Raw genomic sequence first — 22,837 nt, 5'->3', positions numbered from 1 at the left:
TCTAGCCTCATGACGCCGTCACCCACGCTCTGGTAGGCCATGCCCCAGATCGACACCCATCTCGTCTCTAGGTGCTTTTTCGGCCCTTCCACGCGTGGCACAAGCACAGCAACATGGTACTTTTCGCGTCTTTCGGTCAGCCAATATCTGCATTGCACCACCTAATATCCAACCTTCAGCTACATGCATGCTATCCTGCCCAGTTACCCAAACTCGAGTAGCCTGCTGTCGAGCCCCGATGCAGCGACGGTAGCGGCATCTCTCTGGCCACCGACCCTACTCGCCCCAGTCCATCCGTCTTCGGGTTCGTGTAGTTCCTACCCATTCTTTTGAAGAAGGTAACGACAATCATGACACCACAGACCACCTTGTCGATACCGCCTGGCGCCAGCGTCAGTCCGTCGCGGAAGATGGCCAAGTCGCCAACCTCTGCACCTCTCAGGGCGAGCACGCCCTTGTCTGAGAATATAAAGCGCGCAATGACTTTGGCAGAGTCCTTGTCGCTCAGCACCAATGCAATTGGTCGCATGTCGAGTGCCCAGACGTACGTCTTGTCGTCGATGGTGCAACTCCAGTCCTCAAAGTTCAACGACTCCATCTTGTACCGCGTACTCGAGCCATCCTCCACGGTGTAATCGAAATGCGCGCGGGGCCGCCAGGGGAAGCCTCCGTCGTTGTCATAGGACAGTGCGGCTATGTTGCGCTGTCGCATGTCCTGCGAAGTATGGAGCACCTCCATCTCCGGCTTCTTGGAGAAGACGCGGAAGCTGTTGGTTGTGATGCGGTACGAGGGAGCGACGGGCGCATCGTAGGCAGCGAGCATTTGTATCTTGCGATCATACTGGCGAAGACAGTAGGTAGCGAGGGGCCCGTCGTGTGCGCCGTAGGCAGGAGCTGGCATAGCCTCGTCATAGCCAGGAAGCTCGTCATCGTGCTCGACGTCTAGGAAGTCCAAGGCGTGTGCACGCAGAGTGGCGGACATGGTGCATTTAGTTGTCTTGTCTGCTGCTAGTCCAAAGTCCGTGGCATATATACCCTCGCCGCACGCATTGCACTCGTAGGGAATGCGATACCCATCGCGCGTGTGAGCAGTCGGCTGGCCTATGACGAGGACAAGAGTTGGTGCCGAGCCAGCCATTCGCTGTGTTAGTCATCGCTACACGCGTGAACCTGCCCGGTGCTGCTCACATCGGCCACTACACGCCGAACAAACGAGTATGAGCGCCCCATCGTAAAGTCGGATTCATGGACTCCAGACGCGTCTAAGCTCGTGGGGTAGTGGTGTCTGCTCCACAGGAACCAGAACCATCATGCTCCTAACAGCTGCCTTCGGGTCCGTGCGCTCTTACCCTGTGTGCCTGTCTGAGATACCGGCAGGACCACCAGCTCAGTCGACACCAGCTAACATCTTGAGACCTGGCAAAACCCATCGTAAACTCTTGCAACAGGTGCGAACACATGTCGTTGCTATTCTCTATTTCTCGTGTCGCCCCGCAACCCGCCAAGCTCCTTTAGTCTTACGTGCATGGCCTACCTGCATCTCTTCCACATCACGGCTCCCTGACTCAACATCTCTACCCCCACTTTCCCTCAAGACAAGGCATCCGTACTCTTATTCCATCGAATACTGTCAAGATGACAGACTCCAAACCCCTCATCTTCTACGACATCTCCTCCCCAATCCAGCCCCGCTCCTACGCACCCAACCCCTCCAAGACCCGCCTCGCCCTAAGTTTCAAGAGCATACCTTTCAAAACAACCTGGGTCGATCTCCTCGACATCTCCACCGTCCGCAAAGGACTCAATTGTCCAGCCACACGTAAGCTAGACGATGGGTCCGACTTCCACACCCTACCCATGCTACAAGACCCGTCCGCAGACAAGGTCATCGGAGACAGTTTCGACATCGCCAATTACCTCGAAGACACGTTTCCCGACTCTGGTGGCTGTCTTTTCCCTAAAAACTCTACCCACACTGGACTTGACTACGAGAGTCCGAACAAAGACACCATGTTCTACGCTCCCTTCACATTGAACGAAGGGGCCAAACACAAGGCGTATGCAAAGTTCAACACCCACGTTGACGCTACGTTCTCTGCTCATATAGTGCTTGTTGCTCAGTACATGCCTTTCAACCCCGAGACGGCGGAAGCTGTTAAGGCACAGATGAGCAAACGTGCTCACTTGGATTCCTGGGACAGTATCTGCATTCAAGGCGAGGCTAGGGAGCAGCTCAAAGTAGCATTCAAGGCGGCGCTGAAGTCGCTGGCAGATCTATTCATGGTTCATGAAGAGGGGCCGTTCTTGGAGGGTGAGACGGCGAACTACGCGGATCTCATTGTGGGTGGATGGGTGAACATGATGGCTTCTTGTATGCCTGCTGAAGAATGGGATGATTTTAGGATGTGGCATGGAGGTGTGTTTGGAAGGTTGCATGATGCGTTGCAGGAGAAGTACTTTGTGTGCGTATAGTGAACCTTTCTTGAGGAGCGATAGTCGTTGCAGCATTTGATGGGATATATGACGCGAAGTACAGGGGTAATACAATGAAAGAAGCGCTGTTATCATGGCGACGAATAGTACGTGAACATGTCGGGTACTTCAACGTTTTGGTTCCCACCATGACAGACTCAAGCATCCTACTCAAGAACGATATTCTGTCGCCGAAGATCCATCATTAGAGCTTCCCCATGCATCACCCCGTATACAAACGATTCTCCGACAAGACGATAACGGCCATTAGGCAAAGGCCGCAGCACAAAGGGAAGACCACCGCGATACAGCACCCAGACCTCGTCGCCTACACGCAGCGACCTCGCTCCAGTGCCCATGAACCCTCCGCGTGTTTTGAAAAGTCTTCGTTGGCGGCCTGCGCTTTGATCAAGCTCGTGCTGTAGCTGCGCAAGCCCGATTGGCGAATATGTACCATTGAACATACTCTCCACCACGGCAACTAAGCGCTTAGAATACGATTCGAAGCTGTACGGCGAGTCCGGTGGTTCGAGCTCAAGGAGTTTGCGCCAATCTGGGTATACAGACTCTGTCAATGGCGAATGATGGGGTTGGAAATCGTCAGCGCTTGACCATGGAGTCAAGCGATGCCTGATCTGGAGGTTGAGGATGTAATCAATGAAGAGTTTGCCTATTTCTACAGGCGCAGGGTATGTATGGTTGTAGATGTCGGTGGTCAGCGTTCGCCATAGTACTTCGACACGCGATGGTGTCTTGCCAGTTGCACCAGGGTCGGGGTATGACAAGTCAAGCGCAAGGGCCAGGTTCACGATGCTTGCCCATACCGCTGGGGGGTCTTCTGATTCGTCAATAAGCAGAGAGGTCTGGTCAATCTGATCTAATCGATGTCCTTGGACCGGGAGAAGTCCTTTTTTCATGCTTTCTACATCCGGACGCCAGACGCGATTCCCAGCAGCATGCCAGTATGCCGGACCACGATAGCGAAGTGGGTAAGGTTGAAGCGGCACGCTCAAGTCGGGTACCCAGGATGGCAACCCTGATATCCGTCTCTGTGAAGCATCTTCCACGTGTGACAACCACGAAAGGTTCTTGTAAGACGACATGAGCACCGCTGTAGTTTGGGTGAAGACCTCCTGTACACTGAGATTGTAATCCGGCGTAAGCGCGTTAGGCTGCGTACGAAATGGAGACATACCCCGGTTGGCCAGGCCGAGAAATGCGTACACCTTGTCCCTGGGATCTGAAGACTCTGAAAAGCGGTGCTTGTCGAGCAGGTTCCGAAAAGACGGTTGTTTGGTCGCTTGACCGTCGTCTCTGATCAGTGAAGATGCGAATAGCCGGGTATCATTGAGATATAGAGGGCTGATGCCGACAGCTAGCTTCGACTTGAGAATTTGCTTGTAGATGCCAGGATGTTTCCGCAGCTCTTTGACATGCTTTAGTTTGTCTGCATGGAGATGATGATACCACCTCGTGAGCTTGACAAAAGACAGCGTTTTGGATAGAATTTCCCAAGGAAAGACCTTGTTACCACAAACTACCAGAGCCGATTTGCCAAGTGCGATCTCTTGAACGACCTGATGATATCAGTCGTCGGCTGTGCATGTAGCTATTCGTTGCAAACTCACCCAAGCCCTCTTGAACCATGGGCGGTTGATGAGGACTGTGAAGCCTAGCCAGTTGTAGAAGGTGAGACCAGTAGAGGATACTAGCTGACTCTCTTTGGGATTGTAGAAGGATGTGTAAGGTACTAGCGGCCAGTGTTTCTCGGGAATAGCCGCTATCTTCCGCATGGTAGTGACAGCATCCAGCGTGTACTGATCCTCTTTGCCTAGCCAGACAACAACTCCATCGGCCTTCTTGAAAACATCACCCATACGGGCAACCTGAGCATTCCTCTCCTCAATGTCTGTTTGATTCATGCACAAAAGGTCTATCCAGTAGTAGGTCGGGGTTTTGGGCATGTGTGGCATGTTGATAGCGTTGCTGAGCATTTGCAGTGCATCTCGAAGGTTACTGGTGACCTTGAGAAGGCAGCCATCGCATATGATGGTGTGCTGGCGGGTCGAGTCTACTTCGTCGTTCGATGCAGGTTTCGTTCCTACTTCATAGTGTCGCGATGTTCCTGATATGGAACTGGCTCGCGGACTACCCCATGTGTATGACAGAGCTTTGAAGGAAGGCGCATCTGCAAGCTCAGTAACCTTCAACGAGCAGCGAATGATACCGTTGCTTGTCACTGGTAGGAGCTCCAATAGGCGTATACAGGTAGGCGATGGCAGGCACTCATACTGGTAGCGTTTGCGGTTGCTGAACACAGGCAGCCGCGCATTTCGAATGACGCGAGCATGGCGCACGAAGTTTCGCAGCCTCATGAGTGGATCGAGTAGCGTCAGGGCGCACAGGCGCGTCCTGCGTCATTTTGGATAATGACGCGCGGGGTCGCGATGTGGGGAATGGTGTGCGTCATTGGCCCATTCGCGCTCAGTCAGCCAGCCTCGCTTGAACGCGGCCTTGTCGGCAAGCCTAACCAGCAGGCACGGTGCATGCACATCATCCAAGTTTCAAAATGTCTGGAGGCCTGATCGGATGTCAACCAGATTAGTGATGGACACTATAGTTAGCTTGCGACAATTTCATACAGTAGCAAATACACCAGGCTGTAGAACGATCACCAATGGTGTGGTATCGGTACAGAGTGACCTCTATGCCGTCCTCCAAGAGAAATGGATGTGCCAAGCCTGGGAAGTGTGAACTCTTGGGGCGCCAAAGACCATCGAGGAATGCATAAACGCGGACATATAGGTGGTTCTCATTATTGCATGGGCATTCCGCTTCGGGATGTTCTGTACAACCTCTGTAGTCTTACCGTCGCAGTCCAGCCACTCGAGCAATCATCGTCAGATAAGATCATTCACCTTTACCGGAAAGTGCTGTTGCTTGCTTGGCTGAAGCAATTGTAGACGGACGTCACGACTTCCGCCATGCAAGACACGCCATAGCGCCGCAATCCTTGCCGGTTCACAGCCGGTACTATGACCCCAAGAGTCTATATGTGACAATAACGGCACAAGGTACGGTAATATTGCGCAAAGCATGCGACATGGTTGTCATCCATTCCAAGGGTTATCGAAACTCTATCTTATGATTGTCCAAGAATAGGTCGCATGTGATTGAGAACATTAGAAGGTGCTCGTGTTTGATGTTGAGAGGCATGAATTTCATCTCAGTTTACGTGGTGAGATTGCGCTACCAGATTGCGAATTGTTGGCACACTGGGATTGGCCATTGCAGTATTCTAGCAGTAAGGTGTTGCGTCAATGTGATCGTCTGGGGGAATTGCAGACTCTGTACGGAATCTGTTGGGTCTGATCTGTCGTGCCTCTATATCACTGGTCAATCGGTACAAAGGCGGTTCAACGACCGGTGAGGTTGAATGCACAACATCGTATGTGGGTATCATTGGCGAAATGCATACCTGTATGCCAGCAAAGGGCGTATGCAGCCAGGGTGATTACAATGAAGGCGGGGATGGCGGGAAACGAGGGACAGGATGCGGCATCGATGATCAACACACATGATAACAAGGTTGATGGGCAATGCGCTAGTTGACGGGACACAACCGCGGTGCGAGGCTTGTCTGTATGGGCCCGATGCCGACGCCGACGGGTAGTGATCTTGACAGGCAGGTTACACTCGCACTAACGGCTCAAAAGAGTGCTTCATTTGTCCTCGTCCCTGTTCTGAAGGTACCAACGTGGCCTAACTCCGTCACACCCGCTGTCAGTAACATAGCTGTCAAAATGCCGTCCCTCATCGCTTCTGCGGGTGCCCATGGTGACTGCAAGTAACCCACGTTCTCGGAGCGTCTGCCGTATGACCCTTGTAGTGAGTACAAAGGAAGGGCTTGCTACAAGGCTCTTTGCTGCCGTGAGACACTAGTTTTGTCACTCGGGTGGGGAAAATCGCTGTTGTGTGACCCCGAAATTGTATGCATGCATGTCGTGTGTTAAGGTCCATTATGGACAGATGAAATGCTGTGCTCGAATGAATCCCATCCACCGTGGGCGGTGAAAAATGCCGATGCGGAATGTCACATCGCCATTTCGTTGCTGAGGCTGGCTGGCTGTACATGTAATGTATGTAGCGCATGCAATTATACATACAATCGCTCTTTACGCGGAGCGACTTCCAGAGCTCTAAACGAGGAACGTCCAGAAGCTTGGATAGACAAACTCATCTTCGAAGATGCGCCTGACCTGCTCCAGCACGAAAGACTCCACCTTCCCGACGTTCTTGAGGACCTGCTTCCCACTGCCCTGGCCACCTATCTCGCTTTCGACTTTGATGTTTTCCAGCAGACCTCCGATCTTGGGTCGTTGCACAGGCCGCGGGTTTTGGCCTTGTGCGTCTGTTTGAAGGCCGTTGAAGCCGGTCTCGCCGCCGACTAGAGCATCTGCGTCATCTGGTGACAAGAAACAGAAATGGGCCCGCTTTTTTATGTATGCCAATATCGCAACACCGTCAAAGGTGAGTCCGGTGATGTTTAGCTTAAGAGGAATGCCGACAAAGCTTGGCATCGGGTAATCCAACAGGATTTCCGCTGTCAGTGACATTTTGATGTCGCCAGAGTATTGCACATGTGTCACAACTTGTATGTCATCAGGACTCTTCTCACGCATGCGGTGAGGAGACGCAGACGGTGTCCGCGCATAGCTATGCTGAGAAGTACCGTCGTCTGATCCGGCAAAGGACGGCCTCTTTCCCTCGTCCTGTTGGTGCCTTGAGGAAGGCCTTGAACTTGGATCTGGGTGAGATTGCGGTGTGAGGGTTAGCGAGTTCATGGACGCTGCGTTCCGCAGACGCATATTTGTTGGCGTAGTTGGCCGACCGTGAGGGTTCTCAAGCCAATTATGCAATTGGGCACCAGCTACAGCAGCAAGAGGCGTGGTAGCGCCGGAGAGACCTGCACTCAAAGGTAGATGGAAGTAGTTCATATTGGAGGTGCCACCAGGGATGCCTGGCGTGAGTGCTCCATGAAAGAATGGGCTGCCTAGTTCGTTGGGAGCCAATGACGCGCGTTTCGTGGATGGCCGAGGAAGAGGTTGAAAAGGGCGTAACCTGGTCTGAATGGGAGTGTGTTCCTCCAAGTCTACCTCTCGGCCTCGTTCCCTAGAATGGCTATCCCTTCGTGAACGACTGGGTGGGTTGCTGGAGTCGCGTGACTTGGCGTCATGCTGCGTGTCGCCTTCCTCTGGCCCGTCCCCTTGTTCGTCTGGGTAGTCCTCATCATCCTCGTAAAAGTCAGGTAGTGGGTCGCATATGTCTTTAATCTCAATCTCCGGGGGTACGCTGCCGAAGTCGAATGAGTGCACGTGAACTGAGCGGATGAAGCGTGGCAGCGTCACCTGCTGAAACCGGTCGTGGATGAAGGCGCGTATTGTCTCAGCACGCGCGGAGCCCTCTGCACCGCCTGTGATGGTGTCCCAGTTGATATCAATCGACATGGCTGCGGAGTGGAGGTTGGGGTTGTCGACAGAACATTGAAACTCGCGGCTGCCGAGGCCGAATGAGGAAGCGACTACCGGGCCGAGCGCACAAACGACGCCGAGCCGTCGAACCACTCATCATCCTGACAACGAAGTCATCGCTTGCGCATCTCATTTCTTCACGAAACGTGCGGGTGTGATGAGCTATTCGCGTCTGCATCAACACCCTGTCACTCCTCCGACCCCGAGCCGACTAGACTCAACACTTCATAGCGAGACCCGCTGCCGGTGTTGTCTCAAGTTGGCACAGGATGCGACTGCACTCGAGCGAAGGTCGTCTAATTGATGAAGCGAAAGGAGCCGCTTTGCGTCGCTGCACGTACTAGTACAAGCGCCTTGCTGCAGATCGACCATGTGATGTCTCGCGGAATCAAGAGCAAGGGATAGAGTGGTAGTCACAAGGGTCGGCACTGGTACATGCAAAACACCCACCACAGGGGATTAAATTAGACTGAAGATGCCAATTCAGAGGGGCCACGGCGCTCTCGAGTGTCGATTCAATCAACCATACTAGCTTCAACAGCGTGGCGAGAAAAGCCTGATGGGGCCGGTGCACAATCACACGCATGACAAAGGACGCTATTGCTGCGTCTATGTGGCTCAGTCTTCGGTTGAACCGTCAAGATGGTCAGGCTGAATGCCTTCTAGAAGACGCGTTACCCGGTTGGTTGCAGATGACCAGTGCGGAGCTTGACGCATATCAGGTGCCAATATACAAGAGTCTCGGTTATTTGGCGATCTGGATACATGTCTGCACAGGCCGCGGCTTTGCTGTTGGTCACATGAAAGCACTGCACTCACTTGGACTGGGTTTACTGCGAGAGTTTTCAGGCGGCCATGGAGGCTGAGATACATGTGGCAGCATGGCTGGGAGAGACGCCTCTAAGCTTACGGCGTTGAACATGCTACGGCCCGTCCCTCAGCATGATCGGAGGTGTAATAAGACAGCCATATTTTGAGCATCATACGACGGCGACGCTCCTGTTCCCAGGTTGAGACTTGTGCCCGGTGCACATGCTAGCATGTGCTGCATGACAAGACTGGAGCTTGATTGATGGCATCCTATCACGGGCTTAGAATAGACGGTGCCTTGACCACGTCGTCTCGTTTACCTGGGTATTAGTGCAGGGCTGGTATACAAGGGAGTCAGACCCAATATACAGAGCAAATAGGCGGCTCGCGTGATTGGCGCAGCTCGCCGACGTGGTTCGAGAGCTACATGAAATGTGATTGATGGCATCGCAGAGGCCGTAAGCCAGGGCGATTGGCGAAAAACGGCATTGCATATGTTCCTCATGCGTGATACTGTACCGCAGATCAGCGCAGATTGATTGGGCCGCGACGGTCTCGAGATCCGCGGAGGCGGCGCAATAGAAGAATGGGCTCAACAGATGAATTATGGCAATCCGAGAGAGGACGAAGTGCCCATCTCGGGTGCCCAGGGTTTGATTGACTTGCTCGTATACTGGCCGTTTCCCCTCGTGTCAACGTCGCGGAGCGCCAGAGACTGCAGACAGAAATATAGTGATAACAATGACAAGATAAGAAGAGAGAACCGGTGCGGTTCGCCGTCGGCGCATGGCGCGACAAGATTAGGAGAGCGTGGTATCCATGTAGTAAGAAAGCTGCCGAGTGGCACGAGTAAGAAAGTGTCTCGCAACACCAGCCTGTATCCAAAACGCCGGACTTGCGGTGCCCACAGTCCAATTAAGAGACAATACCCAAAGGGGACCAATACTTTTTTGAAATCCGTGACGCCGTGAAATGCAGTCCTAGGGCTAGAGCCTCAATGGGGAGCTAGCTGTGTATCAGGGCCAGAGAGTCGCGCGACGAGAAGCTAAGAGAGAGGAGGTGCTTGGAATGCGAGTGCGAAGGCGGGCTCGATGCGGGTGACTGGCTGGCCGTGATGGGGTATCGTGCGAATAATTTGACGGGAGTACACTATAGGACGAGGGGGGTTAGACACGTGTGACGCGTAGGGTTTGGGGAGGGTCGGGCGCACCTGTCTCAATGGTCGCATCTATCACACTTCTCGTCGTGCTTGACGGTCTTGGTGTTGCAGACGCCGCAAGGAGCTGTTCTTGACGTCGCGCATGGCGCCTTCTCAGCAATCTCGTGGCCGCAGCCATATTTGTGTACGACCTTGGTGCACATGTTGGCGGGGGTCGGCGAATGGGGCAGGCGCGGTCGTACGGCGGGGGTAGCGCCTTCTGCAGCGGCGTGGGAGACGAGGAAGGCGGGGTGGCAGCTCGGGGGCGCTGATTGGCTGGCGGACGGGAGCTCTTTCTTCTTGCAGGTGAGGGCGAGACTGCCGTGCGGAGCGCAGCTCAACGGGCTCGCGGGGAAGCAGAGGAGAAGACGGAGTTGGAGCAGGAAGAAGAAAGACAGGCCAAAAAACAAGCGTGACGCGGAGAAGATAGGCGGCCGGCGGAGGTATCAAAGCTTGTTGGCGGGCGTGGGATGGTGCTGGACTGGTCGGGGAGGAGAGCAGAAGAGCAGCAGCAGGGTAGGTCTACTTGGTCGAGCGGGTGAGGAATTGGTCGGAGCGTCCAGAGGGGATGCAGCGGGCAGCGTGGAGAGTTTTATAACTTCGACATGGCAGCGAGCCAGTCTGACGGTACGCTCCAAAGCTCTTAGATTACCTTCGCTCCCGTTTGCAACAAGACGCGACAGTCTTGTACAGCCGTTGGCTCCGTGCGGAAAGGCAAGCACATACATACGCGGAGCTACTAGCCTTGACGCCTAGCTGCAGCCAGCAAGCCAGCATCGCATCAGCCAGGGTGATCCCGCCTCCTTGTCGAGCGCCAGTGCTGTGACCAACACGCCGTGAATGGCCCAATCGCCGTGCCTGGACACCCGACGACTGTTGCTCTCTTCCTTCACCTGCCCAGGGTCTGCACACTTGCGGAGTCAACCCGGCACTTTGCCAGGAAACACCCGCTGCGCCAGCTCCGATGCTCGTCCATTTCCATTCATCTGCGCCTGAGGTACTTGGATACCACGCAAACAGGACATGCAACGCCAGCACTCTCGCCGCGGCAGCACATTCCCTTGGCTGGTCGGATGAGGGCCCCGTGCATCAGACCATACAGGGCTGACTCTCTCGTCTGCATCTTACTCGTACGGTACAACATGTGCTGTTGATGGACGTTGACCTCCACTACTGCAACAGTCCGTCCGTTAAGGCTAGTTGCAACATTGTGCCAGACGGATAGCCGCATGCTCGCCTGTGACGCCAATGTGGATATCGCCAACTGACCTCAGTCGCATTGTCGGCGGCCAGCGCCCGAGTCTGTTTGCGCGTCCTGACTCACGCCTCGACTCAAGCAGAAGTGGTCGTCGACCAAATAAACGCACCCTGGTTCCTGTCGCGACCGCACATCGCTGGCACATGGCACCCTTGTGAATGCAATTCGACATGATGAAAACACGCCCGGGCTCTACAGTCCTCGTCATGCGCTGTCGATTCCAGCGCGACGGACACCACGGGTGGAACATTGGAGGCAATAATAAGGGCCGTCCTTGCATAACGTCAACGCAACTCCACGACAGCTACCTTAGGGCGAGGTCAAGTGAAGCGTCTGCTGTCGAGTCTAGTTGTTCGGTGGGCCAAATTTGGACGCAAGCTTTAGCGTAGTGATTGCGACCTACGCCCATGATTCGAGACGAGATGGAAACGTCCTCACCTCAGTCGCCTACCCAATTTAGAACCCTGGCACCAAACGAACTGCGGATTGCAAACATCTAGCCGACATCACGCCCGCCAAATGAGCCACCACGTCAGCGCCGGTATGAAGGGGATCGTGGTTGAGCCGGCTTGCGCAGCTGGCCCGTCGCTCACCAGACGTGATGACTGCCCGTCTCCACATTCCGGCAACAGTACGAGCAGTCACCTGGAGCGCAAAGCCATCCTACACGAATGAACACGTCCCCTTACGGACCGCGATCGAGATACAGGCGCTACTCGTCGCATGCTGTGTACCTAGCCTGTCAAAAAAATGTGTTGCACAAGCAGTCTCCAACGGGCGACAGGGGTAGTTTTGCACGCTTCGCCCGACGTGGCCTAGCCTCACGGCCCGCTCTTACCTGATCGACTTGTGCGACCTGGAGCTCCACAAGTGCAGATGCGCCGTCGGTGATCAAAAAGCAACGCGGACTGTTTCGTTTTGCGAGACGCAGGAATCAAGTCCGCGCGACTGCAGAACTGGCGCGCAGAAGCAACCTACGTCTTTCTACCTGCAACAATCCTGTAAAGTCTGTTGCCCTCGCCTGGGGGCTATCGCCCACTTGGGCCAGGGTTGTGTTTCGGCAGATCCATCCACGTTTGAGGCACGGAGGCTCGCGGCTGTAAGATTAAGATGTGACTCGTTTTCCCCTTTGTGTGTGGCTTGTCCCACGTCTCCACGCATCACAGCAGCCTCATGTCACCTGCTCCGGCTGTTGCTCGGCAGTCGACCACACTCGAGAGCTGATCAACGATCAGCATCGTCCGCAGATCAGTGCAGTACAAGGTGGAGATTACGAGAAGAGCCACACCAGTGCCCATGCGAGTGCCGGCCGATTCACGCACAATTCTCAAAGGATCACTTGCGACTCAGCGCCGTTCAGGTCAGCCTGGCGGTAATCTCCAGGATGCGCATCTCGGTTGCGCTTACCACACGCGAAGGCACTAGCTCAGGCCACGCTATGCCACGGTGCGCTTGTGACAGCGGCCCTATCCTTACATTCTTCCGCTGACCACAAAACCGTTGGCAGCTCCTCTCGCTAGCATTCCTATCAAGATAGCAATTGCTAAGAGGCACAGCATGCCCCACTCCACCTGTACATATATCATGGCCGCCGCCATGACTAGCACCAAAGCCATGCGTCAACCTCGGCGTACGCCTGATCAGCAACTATGAGGACCGGGGCTGCCCCGCCTCATGACGGACAGGGTGTCTCGTCTACTCTCGGCACCGTTATGACTTCTTGGTTATCATCGACGACATCATAAGCAATCTTACATGTTGTTGAGACTCTTCCCTTGTCAGCTCATCTACAGTACGGCCTGCATCCGAAACCGAAAGCTCGCTGGCATAGGGTGAGAAAGAATATAGTCGCACATGCAGCTAGGATGCAGCTCCACAGGAGATGCGTCCATGGACAGCGGTAGTTACCGGAACCCAGCTCCAGAGCCCATTGCAGCCTCACGGTGCGTACAAGCTCCGCATAAATGTTGCTCATCTATATCCGTACTCGAAAGCATTGGACACTGAAACCGATAAAGCTTGTGGGGTTAGCAGCAGATCATCAATACTTAGAAAAGCGGCCAAACGGGCGTTTTGCGCACCCTTTCAGGCAACGACAACATGAACGACATAAGGGTTATATCGAAAGTGCCTGCCTTAGCACAAGCCAACGGTTAGTTCACTGATGTGATATGATATAATTTGGATGCTCGCATTCATATCACCCCTCTAAGCGAAAGCGAGGCTTAGGCTACTGACGTACCGGTTCCATTGCCAAAATGCCGACGAGAGAGTTTTTCCGCCGTTTGACAACTGTAACTTCCGGAAGCCGCGGAGGCCTTCGGTATAGATGCAAGGTACAATTGACACGCACAATGCCTGTCGATCATCAGGCAAAGCGACCGAGCAGGCTATGCTAACCACTGCAAAACGTACTCATGGTTCATTGGCGGAAGGATTGTCCGGAACATCACGGCTCATGGCGGATGCAGGATGCGGCAAGACCATTTGCTGCTACTAATTTGCGAAACACCATCGGCAAATAACATAGATCAGCGTCAACACATCGTGACTTTGGAGATAAGCCAGTCGCATATACACGCTGTGCAAAATAGGCTAGCAGATGATTTTGTGAAGCGCGCTATCAACGCTTCGCAATCCAGTGGCCTACTGTGCGAAAAAGTAAACCCGGCATTAGCGTAGAGCGGCCTGCTCGAGTTGCATGAAGCTGCAAAGCGAGCATTGATCCAGGAAAAGTTCCGGACGTTATGTGTGGCTATAGACGCGTAGTCATCCGGCTTTCGCGGTTCGCCAAGATCAGGTCACGCGGCGGATGTGCGTTTCGCACGCAAGCCAACGGTCGTCGTAGTGTCCGGCGTTAATGGTGAGTTGCTAGCTCTAGGAAAGTTTGTCGGGGAAGATGCGATAGGGTTCAGGAGCCAGGAGCGAGCGCGAAAGCTTATGTGCCGGACCATGCGTAGCCCGACGAAGCCTGAGAACTCGTCTTCGTCGCCCTCAATAATCTGGACCTTCTTCTTGCGACACCCTCCCTTCGCGCCTGAAGCTGTCGCAGCCCAGAATATCGTGATGATCTGTCCTGGCACATGCAGCTGGTGGGGGCGGTGCGGGGCATCCACACGTGGGCCTCTTAACGGTTTTCCATCATTGACGTCACAGCAGGACACTTGCGAGCAACGGCATTTTTCACATTCGCGGACAACTCGGTCTCGGTTCGCTAGAAAGAAAATGTAGTGGCGGGTTCAAGGATGGTCTTCAGCAAAGGCCATTTTTCAGCATGCGATTCTCGAATGGCAGGGACTAGCTGCCGGGTACATGGCAAAGTTGAGTCTCGCGTGGCACATCGGCATCGCTCGGCAGTCGATGCAAACGTTCAATCACGATGATCGAACATCATCTTCTTTGCCATTGGCTGGAGTCCACAGACTCCACTTTCAAGCGCGTCGCAAACACGCAGTCGCTGTCCTGATGGAGCTGTGCGGTAGAGGCATTAGGCAACTCCAAGCCGAAGTGCAGCGAACACACGTCGCTATGACGTCGAAAAGTAAACAGTCCCGGCAGTACAAAGACGGGCGCGGCGCGCGCAGCAAACGGCCACTACACCGATTGACATCGCCAATCGACTCAATCTTTGCACACTCGACAAAATGGCGTCCGAAATCATAGGCAACGTCGCAGAGAAGGCCAAGGGCCTCACTGGCGAGAAGACTGGCAAAATGGCCCAGCTCGCAGCCGTCACCAAGGATGTGCACGACGACAAGTGGCGCATCACCAGCGACTTCGGTGTCAAGCAGAACAACACCGACGACTGGCTGAAGGTGGCGACCGATGACCAGACCGGCCCCTCCCTTTTGGAGGACCATTTCGCTCGTGAGAAGGTATGCATACCAGACCTGGCCACCAAGACCGAGTAGTAACAGTGTCAGATCCACCGCTTCGACCACGAGCGCATCCCCGAGCGTGTTGTCCACGCCCGTGGTTCCGGCGCGTTCGGAAAGTTCACTCTCTTCGAGTCGGCCGAAGACGTCACTTCAGCTGGCGTCCTTACCGACACATCGCGCGAGACCCCCGTCTTCCTACGATTCTCCACTGTACTGGGTAGCCGTGGCTCCGCAGACACCGTGCGCGATGTTCGCGGTTTCGCCGTGAAGTTCTACACAGAGGAGGGCAACTGGGACATTGTTGGCAACAACATTCCCGTCTTCTTCATCCAAGACTCCATGAAGTTTCCCGATGTCATTCACGCGGGCAAGCCCGAGCCTGACTGCGAAGTCCCCCAAGCCCAATCCGCACACAACAACTTCTGGGACTTCCAGTACATGCACCCAGAGGCGACGCACATGTTCATGTGGGCCATGTCCGACCGTACCATTCCCCGCTCATACCGCATGATGCAAGGTTTCGGTGTCAACACCTACACACTCGTTAACGCCAAGGGCGAGAGGAGCTTTGTCAAGTTCCACTTCACACCCGAGCTCGGTGTCCACAGCTTTGTGTGGGACGAGGCACTCAAAATAGCTGGTCAAGACCCTGATTTCCACCGCAAGGACTTGTGGATGGCTATCGAGAGCGGCGCCTACCCCAAGTGGAAGTTTGGTATCCAGGTTCTCCCAGAGTCTCGCGAGCACGACTTCGACTTTGACATTCTGGATGCTACCAAGGTCTGGCCTGAGGAGCTGGTGCCTATCCGATACATTGGTCAGCTCGAGCTGAACCAGAACCCCGACGAGTTCTTCACCCAAACTGAGCAGGTCGCCTTCTGTACAAGCCACATTGTCCCTGGTATCGGCTTCAGTAACGACCCTCTCTTGCAAGGACGCAACTTCTCCTACCAGGACACTCAGCTCTCTCGTCTGGGTATCAACTGGGAAGAGTTGCCAATCAACAAGCCAGTTTGCCCCGTCATGAACTTCAACCGTGACGGTGCCATGCGCCACACCATCACCAAGGGCAAGGTCAACTACTGGCCCAACCGCTATCAGACTGTGCCTCCTGCCACCGAGAAGGAGGGTGCGTACATCGACTACCCAGAGAAGACCGCCGGCATCAAGGCCCGCATGCAGAGCAGCAAGTTCAGGGAGCACAAGAACCAGGCCGAGCTCTTCTACAACTCCATGTCGGAGAACGAGAAGATGCACATGAAGGACGCATTTGCCTTTGAGCTCGACCACTGCGACGACCCTGTTGTCTACAAGCGCCTCTGTGAGCGTCTCTGCGAGATCGATCTTGAGCTTGCTCAGACTGTTGCGGAGATGGTTGGTAGCGATGTGCCCACTCAACAAACTCGCCCCAAGCACAACAAGAAGGCCAAGGGTCTATCGCAAATGGACTTCATGCCCGAGAAGCCTACTATTGCCACCCGCATGGTCGCTATTCTCATCGCTGATGGTTACGACAAGGTCGCTTACAACGGCATCAAGGCCGCCCTGACCGCTGCCGGCGCCCTTCCCTTCACCATCTCTCCCAGGAGAAACAAGATCTTCGCCGAAGGTGAGGACAAGAGCAGCTCCGGCGTTGTAGCAGACCACCACCTTGAGGGCCAGCGCTCCACCATGTACGACAGTGTCTTCGTGCCCGGTGGCGCCAAGTCCATCGAGACCCTGCGCAAGAATGGCCGTGCAGTTCACTGGATCCGCGAAGCCTTCGGTCACTTGAAGGCGATCGGCGCTACCGGCGAAGGCGTGTCGTTCATCAAGCAGGCTGTCGACCTTCCCGGCATGGAGTTCTCGGCTGCTGCTGATGTTGTCAACAGCTACGGTGTCGTCACTGCTGGTCAGGTTCACGCCGATAGCTTCAAGGAGGCTGTCAACATGGCCAAGGAGGCCAAGGACTTCACCAGCGCGTACCTGTTCAGCATCTCGCAACACAAGAACTTTGAGCGCGAGACTGCTGGGCTCAACCAGATGGCTGCTTACTAAGGCGTGATGGGAAGAGAATGATGATGATACGAGGCCAAGAGATTCTTCCTTTCATGAACGTAGATAATTTTCAATGATACCACATGAACAATTTTACAAAAGATTCCAAGCCACTCATGTTCCTTCTTAAGCTACCAAGATTATATTCTATGATGCGAGAGCAAACGCCTTCCATAAACAGCAGAGATGGCGTCCATCATATCCAACTCTGTGAGCAACTGTAGGCGCCGTCGCGGCTTTCACACACTTCGACTTTTTTTCTATGTTCCCATTAACCCAGACAAAGCATCGAGAACGATGCAAGTGTAGTACACTTCGAGGTTGGTTGCACGTCGACTAACTAGTGTACATGGCGTTTCGCTAGAGCAGAAGCTATGCAAGTTCAGGGAGATGAGTATGCGATCCTGATGAATAGCACATTGTCAAGAGGGCAGCTAAACCTCAATATGGGGGTGAAATCGAGTTCGCGTTCTCCGTATCTTCTGCAGCTCAGCCACACGCCCCACTTTCGGCTAACCCCATCTGGATGCGCAGCGAGAAAAGGGCGTTACAGCAAATTAGAGCTTACGAATGTGCGGCCGTTTCTTTTCGACCCCGACACTGAACTTCACGACGGGTCCGAACATCATCACTATTTCGCACTTCCCACATTAGACACGCCTTGAGAAAATATAAGGCGGCTGGAAAGATTCAGGAGGTTTGCCAAAATCCTGCAGGTTTCCCAAGGCCACAATCGTGTCTCGAACGACCGCCTTGGCGGGGTCGTAAAGTTACCGCGAATCCCCACTAATCGTCTGACCGGTTGCCTAAACCTTGGATCTCCATCGCCCTTTCCCAGAGCTGAAGGGCTGCGTGGATGACTCCGAAAGCGACTGCAACACTCGTGGGCGCAGCGCCCTTTGATCTGAAATACTGAGCGACAAGCCTCAGGCTCCTGAACACTCACTTTCCATCATTTTCGCTCACGCTCTTTCTTTGAGCCCGTGATTGCTAACCGTCTACTACGACGAAATTGAACGCCCTCTGACAAATACACCACACATAGTCATGGACCATCAGGGCGCAGGTTTCGCCTTTGACACCAACATGGATTTCAGCAACATGTTCGCGACGCCGCAGCAGCAGCAGTCGTACACGCCAGCGGATAACACTTCTGGCTTCTTCTTCGCTGACGAGGGTATCGATACTTCCGCATCATCGTCTTTCATTGATCCGGCTGTATTCGAAACCAACCCTCAGCAGTGCACAATGCAACAAAGTCTGGTAAGCGTATTGTTAGTTTCGCCATATGGCATACTTGCTAACCATGCGGCAGACCTTGGATGATACCTCGGCGACCCCAGCATGGATGGCACAGCTCACACCTGATATGCAGCTCCAATATACCGCGAAGGCATACCCACCTACACCACTTCACTCATTTGATGCCATGTCTACGCAGTTCAATGCGCTTGGCAAGCGGCCGCTACAGCTTGAGACGCAGGACTACCCTCAATCTAAGCGTCACGCAAGCTTTGATTTCCCATTATTCCCAACACCTCCTGCAACCACGACATCCAGCTGGGGTCTAGAGGCGACCCCACCCGTGGCCGTAGAAGGTCTTCCAGATGAAGCAGCCGATGTCTGCGCAACGTGGTTCCATAAATACAATGTGCTGCCCAGGTAAGCTCATGACCCTCCGACCAAGATTGTTCAGCCAGACGGATACCACGGCGAGAGGGAAGTCTGTCCATACATTTATGGGGTGCACGGAGCTGTGTTTCGTTGTCATCTCCGAGTCATACACACTCTCATGTATCCCCCTGGCTGGCGACTTCCTCCTTAGCTTCGATATCATGTAGCGCATACGTGTTTGTAAGACCAGAGTAATGTTCATCAATGCTAACAATTCAAAAGCGATAGGCACATCGACTCACTAAGCCAGCTCACCGGTGAGCCTGCAGATGCCATCCGAAGCTGGTTCGGTCAGCTCTTGAAGCAGGGCATGGGTGGCAACCAGAGCGATTCGGCCTACAAGTCCCAAACGGCACTCATCCAACAAGACCGGCAGCAGAAGCAGCCAGAACTCTTTTGGGATGATCAGACGTACCAAACAGAGCTTTCGGGGGCATACAATGCTTATGGGAACACGATACAACAAGCACTTGGAGAGACGGTCACCCCCGGCTCGTCACCAAATTGCGACAACACTACCGTCACCATACAGCCAGTCACCACACGGGGTAAGAAACGGTGCACACCTACCGAAGACCTGGAGTTGCTCGGTAGGGATCCCAGAAAAATATACCAGTGCACTCGGAAATGCGGCAAGCGGTATGGCCGTAAGAATGACTGGAAGCGGAATGAGGAAGAAGGCTACCCATGCAAATCATGGGTCTGCAGCCTGTGTACAGTCGGGGGTGTCGATAACGTTCGACCGTGCTTCAGAAAGTACCACTTTGTCCAGCATTTCCGCAATATCCACCCTGAGATGAACGCGGAGGACTTCGACGAGGCCAGCACCGTGTACTCTGAGACCGAATTCCCACGCAAGTGTGGATTTTGCCGACATCGCTTCGAGACGAGACAAGAACGAATAGATCACATTGCGGATCACTTCAAGCAAGGCAAATCTATGCTTGATTGGCGCGACGAGGAAGACAACGACAGCCTCGATTCCGCAGACGACGACAATGACGACGGGCCAGGCGATGGCGGCTTCGGTGGCAAGCCTTCTCCTCAACCGCCTTTCCATCCACAGGGTGACGGTGGCTCCAAACACACTGGCTCGGGCGGCAGCGGCGGTTCTGCAGGCCAGTCATCAAGCGGCGGATTCTTCCAATTCCAGCTCTCACAACTCGGTGAGAGCCAGTTGTATTGTGCGGACCAACTTATCAAACCCACTACACTTTCGCCGAACATCTCTCAGTCATCGATCTCACCTGAAACGACCGATCAGCAACTACTGCAAGACAGCCACGTTGCGACAGAGGAAGACCACAAGATCTCTCTGGCCAGCGATGGGCTCTCCCAGTCCGTGAGGAGTGTTCTCCTAAACTCATCCTCAGGCAGTAGAACGGATGCTCGACTATCAGAACACCCTCACTGGAAATATTCCAGGGCTGATGTAGCCGCTGCTGCTCCAGGGTCATCTTCTGCACCTCTCTCCAGCCCAGAGTGTCCAGATATTCAGCCTTCCGACGCATCATTGGATACGAAGTCAACCACGTCCACTCAAGACAATACAGCCATGACACTATTCAGGACAGAAATGCGTCCATCAACGACGTCATTCCTAAGTGTCAAGCTTCTGGGCTCCGGAGGCTTTAGTACAGTCGATGAAGTCGTGCATCAGCAAACGGGACTCCACGTCGGTCGCAAGACACTTAAGAACCGGGACCAGACTGCGATTGCGGAGCTCAAGAAGGAAGTCAGCGTTCTTCAGAAGCTTCGCCACCCTCACATCATTCGATTCCTTGGGGCCTACTCTAGAGGCGACAAGATGTCGATCCTCCTCTCACCCGTTGCGGAGACAACGCTTGCAGGATGGCTGCAGCGAACAGCGCTGCTGAAGCCTGCCAATCTGCCAGAGACTATCACCAAGATGTTTGGCTGTCTTGCCTCGTCAGTGAGGTATCTCCACGAGCAGCGACCTGTTGTCAAGCATATGGATATCAAGCCTCAGAACATCTTGATCGTAGAAGGCGATCAGGAATTCCCACACGTCGTGCTCAGCGACTTTGGTGTCAGCTCCGCAGAAGAAGTGGGCGACGACCAGCGCAAGCCGCTAACACGTCAATACATCGCCCCTGAAGTCTTTGAGGGCTTTACTCGCAAGCAGGCAGCTGACATATGGAGTCTTGGTTGTGTCTTCGCCGAGATGGCGTCTGTATCGTTCAGCCAAGGCAACACGGGATGGTTAGCTTTCCGCAAGACATTCAGCGGTCGTACTGGCAAGCACTACTGGCAGGACGTCTCCGGTATACAAGACAAGCTTGCCGCATTCTTGGCTGAGGCAAATACTACGACGGAGCAGACCGTTGTGTGTACGCTTCAGACCATGTTGAATGCCGATCCAGATGAGCGGCCGGATGCACGATCATTGACCATGATCTTTACTCCGGCACCATGCTGTCTCAACTGGCCGAACGACAAGGCGACATACCCTGGCCCACAAGAGGAACTTGGTGGAGTAGAGACGCTTGCTCACCAAGGCGGCGACGAAACCTGCTGCCATTCCCACGCTCACGGCAAGAACAGCACCGAGTCAGAGCCTAGTCTTTCGAATGCGAAGAGCTGGCTAGACGAGTGTACACACACTCACGAAGCTTGTCACCATACACCAAAGCGCGATGCCAGCAACCTACCCACACGTCTGATCGAGATTCTTCCGGGCAGTCCAGGTGATGCGATTCGCGCGAGAATTGTTCAGACCGACAGCCTGAAGTCGTCTATCGAATATGTCGCTTTGAGCTACATATGGGGCGACAACCAGCCAGTACTCTCCAGCAGCACGCTGTTGAGCATGCGAAGTGAGCTACCTCTAGGAACACTACCGATCACAGTCGCGAATGCGATTGCGACAGCACATCGCCTGGGCCACAACTATTGCTGGCTAGATTCACTATGCGTGCTTCAAGATTCGGAAGAAGACAAGCAACAAGAGTGCACGAGGATGGCGTCCACCTTCCGTAACGCAGCACTGACAGTCGTACTTGACCAGTTGACCGGCGAAGTGGTCATGTCGGGCATACCTGAAAAGAACTACCCGGCGTCCTTACTTGGATCAGCAAACAGCACAAGCCCGACTCCAGGTCGACAGCCGGCTTCTGCCTTGCTGCCAGCTGGCATCCTAACTACACCCAACTTCGGCTGGGATACACGTGCATGGGCGCTACAAGACCGCCTACTCAGTCGACGCTTCCTCCACTTGGGTGAACAGTTATACTGGGAGTGCAACACGCTCAAGGCTTCTGAAACCTTCCCCCGCGGTCTCTCCGCACTAGTCTGGGAGAAGGTGCATACGGAATCTGACCAAGGTATACCGTCTATGCCAATCGCTGCTGCAAATGGGAACAGCAAGAGCAGCAATGCAGTCCAGCAGATGCTGAACGGCCTCGACGACGACTATCTGGACAATCGGAAAGACCGCACATCCGATGCCAACCATGTTCGCTCTTCTGCAAACACCGAGCCGCATTGCGTACTTCCATTGGCAATTCCTCTGCGCGAATGCCAATCATCAAACAAGCAAGGCGATAATACCGTCAATGGGACGGAAGGCGACCAAACCCAAGGGTCGAAATCGATTTCCATGTGTCAGTTTCGCAGGAGTGGGAGTAAGACTGGGAGTCGTCGGCTCAACAAAGCGTGTTTTCAGACGAAAACACTACCTGGACAGAACCCGGGTGGAGGGGAAGATGAAGAATTGAGTGGTGGAATTGCGAATGGGAATGCATGTGGGAACGGGAATGGGATGACTTAGGTCGCTGGTTTGCGCACACTTGTTTCTCTTTCTTCAAGGAAAGATTCGAGATTGGTTTCCTATTTTCTTTGTTATGTTGAGTTTTACGAGTGCTAGTTTATGACCATGAATCAATGTGTTGATTTCATCTACCTCACAATTGTGCCATGCCGAGTGAGTCGTGATTTGGAGAGAAAAGTTCAGTAAAAA

At 54.0% G+C, this 22,837-nt stretch overlaps 6 protein-coding genes across 6 annotated transcripts; 3 read left to right on the top strand and 3 right to left on the bottom strand.

Annotated features, from left to right (window-relative positions):
- Nucleotides 1-190: 190 nt before the first annotated feature.
- Nucleotides 191-1,138, bottom strand: J4E86_004990 (uncharacterized protein; the record flags this gene model as incomplete). The annotated part of the gene is made up of 1 exon (XM_051445527.1): nucleotides 191-1,138. The coding sequence occupies one exon, from the start codon at nucleotides 1,136-1,138 to the stop codon at nucleotides 191-193; it is 948 nt and encodes a 315-aa protein (XP_051303624.1).
- Nucleotides 1,139-1,635: 497 nt separating this feature from the next.
- On the top strand, nucleotides 1,636-2,472 carry J4E86_004989 (uncharacterized protein; the record flags this gene model as incomplete). The annotated part of the gene is made up of 1 exon (XM_051445526.1): nucleotides 1,636-2,472. One exon carries the CDS (start codon nucleotides 1,636-1,638, stop codon nucleotides 2,470-2,472), a length of 837 nt encoding a protein of 278 aa, XP_051303623.1.
- A 408-nt stretch (nucleotides 2,473-2,880) lies between these two features.
- Nucleotides 2,881-4,847, bottom strand: J4E86_004988 (uncharacterized protein; the record flags this gene model as incomplete). The annotated part of the gene is made up of 4 exons (XM_051445525.1): nucleotides 2,881-2,891; nucleotides 2,939-3,583; nucleotides 3,668-4,049; nucleotides 4,101-4,847. The coding sequence occupies 4 exons, from the start codon at nucleotides 4,845-4,847 to the stop codon at nucleotides 2,881-2,883; spliced, it is 1,785 nt and encodes a 594-aa protein (XP_051303622.1).
- A 1,824-nt stretch (nucleotides 4,848-6,671) lies between these two features.
- MDM12 (Mitochondrial distribution and morphology protein 12) lies at nucleotides 6,672-7,979 on the bottom strand (the record flags this gene model as incomplete). The annotated part of the gene is made up of 1 exon (XM_051445524.1): nucleotides 6,672-7,979. The coding sequence occupies one exon, from the start codon at nucleotides 7,977-7,979 to the stop codon at nucleotides 6,672-6,674; it is 1,308 nt and encodes a 435-aa protein (XP_051303621.1).
- A 6,934-nt stretch (nucleotides 7,980-14,913) lies between these two features.
- On the top strand, nucleotides 14,914-17,184 carry CAT1 (catalase A; the record flags this gene model as incomplete). Its single annotated transcript, XM_051445523.1, has 2 exons — nucleotides 14,914-15,144; nucleotides 15,193-17,184. 2 exons carry the CDS (start codon nucleotides 14,914-14,916, stop codon nucleotides 17,182-17,184), a joined length of 2,223 nt encoding a protein of 740 aa, XP_051303620.1.
- Nucleotides 17,185-18,231: 1,047 nt separating this feature from the next.
- On the top strand, nucleotides 18,232-22,648 carry J4E86_004985 (uncharacterized protein; the record flags this gene model as incomplete). The annotated part of the gene is made up of 3 exons (XM_051445522.1): nucleotides 18,232-18,447; nucleotides 18,500-18,846; nucleotides 19,087-22,648. 3 exons carry the CDS (start codon nucleotides 18,232-18,234, stop codon nucleotides 22,646-22,648), a joined length of 4,125 nt encoding a protein of 1,374 aa, XP_051303619.1.
- Nucleotides 22,649-22,837: the final 189 nt, after the last annotated feature.

The sequence above is a fragment of the Alternaria arbusti genome, assembly GCF_024043155.1.
Source record: "Alternaria arbusti strain BMP 1465 chromosome Unknown scaffold_5, whole genome shotgun sequence".
Lineage (NCBI taxonomy): Eukaryota > Fungi > Ascomycota > Dothideomycetes > Pleosporales > Pleosporaceae > Alternaria > Alternaria arbusti.
This window is presented reverse-complemented; position numbering and strand designations above follow the sequence as displayed.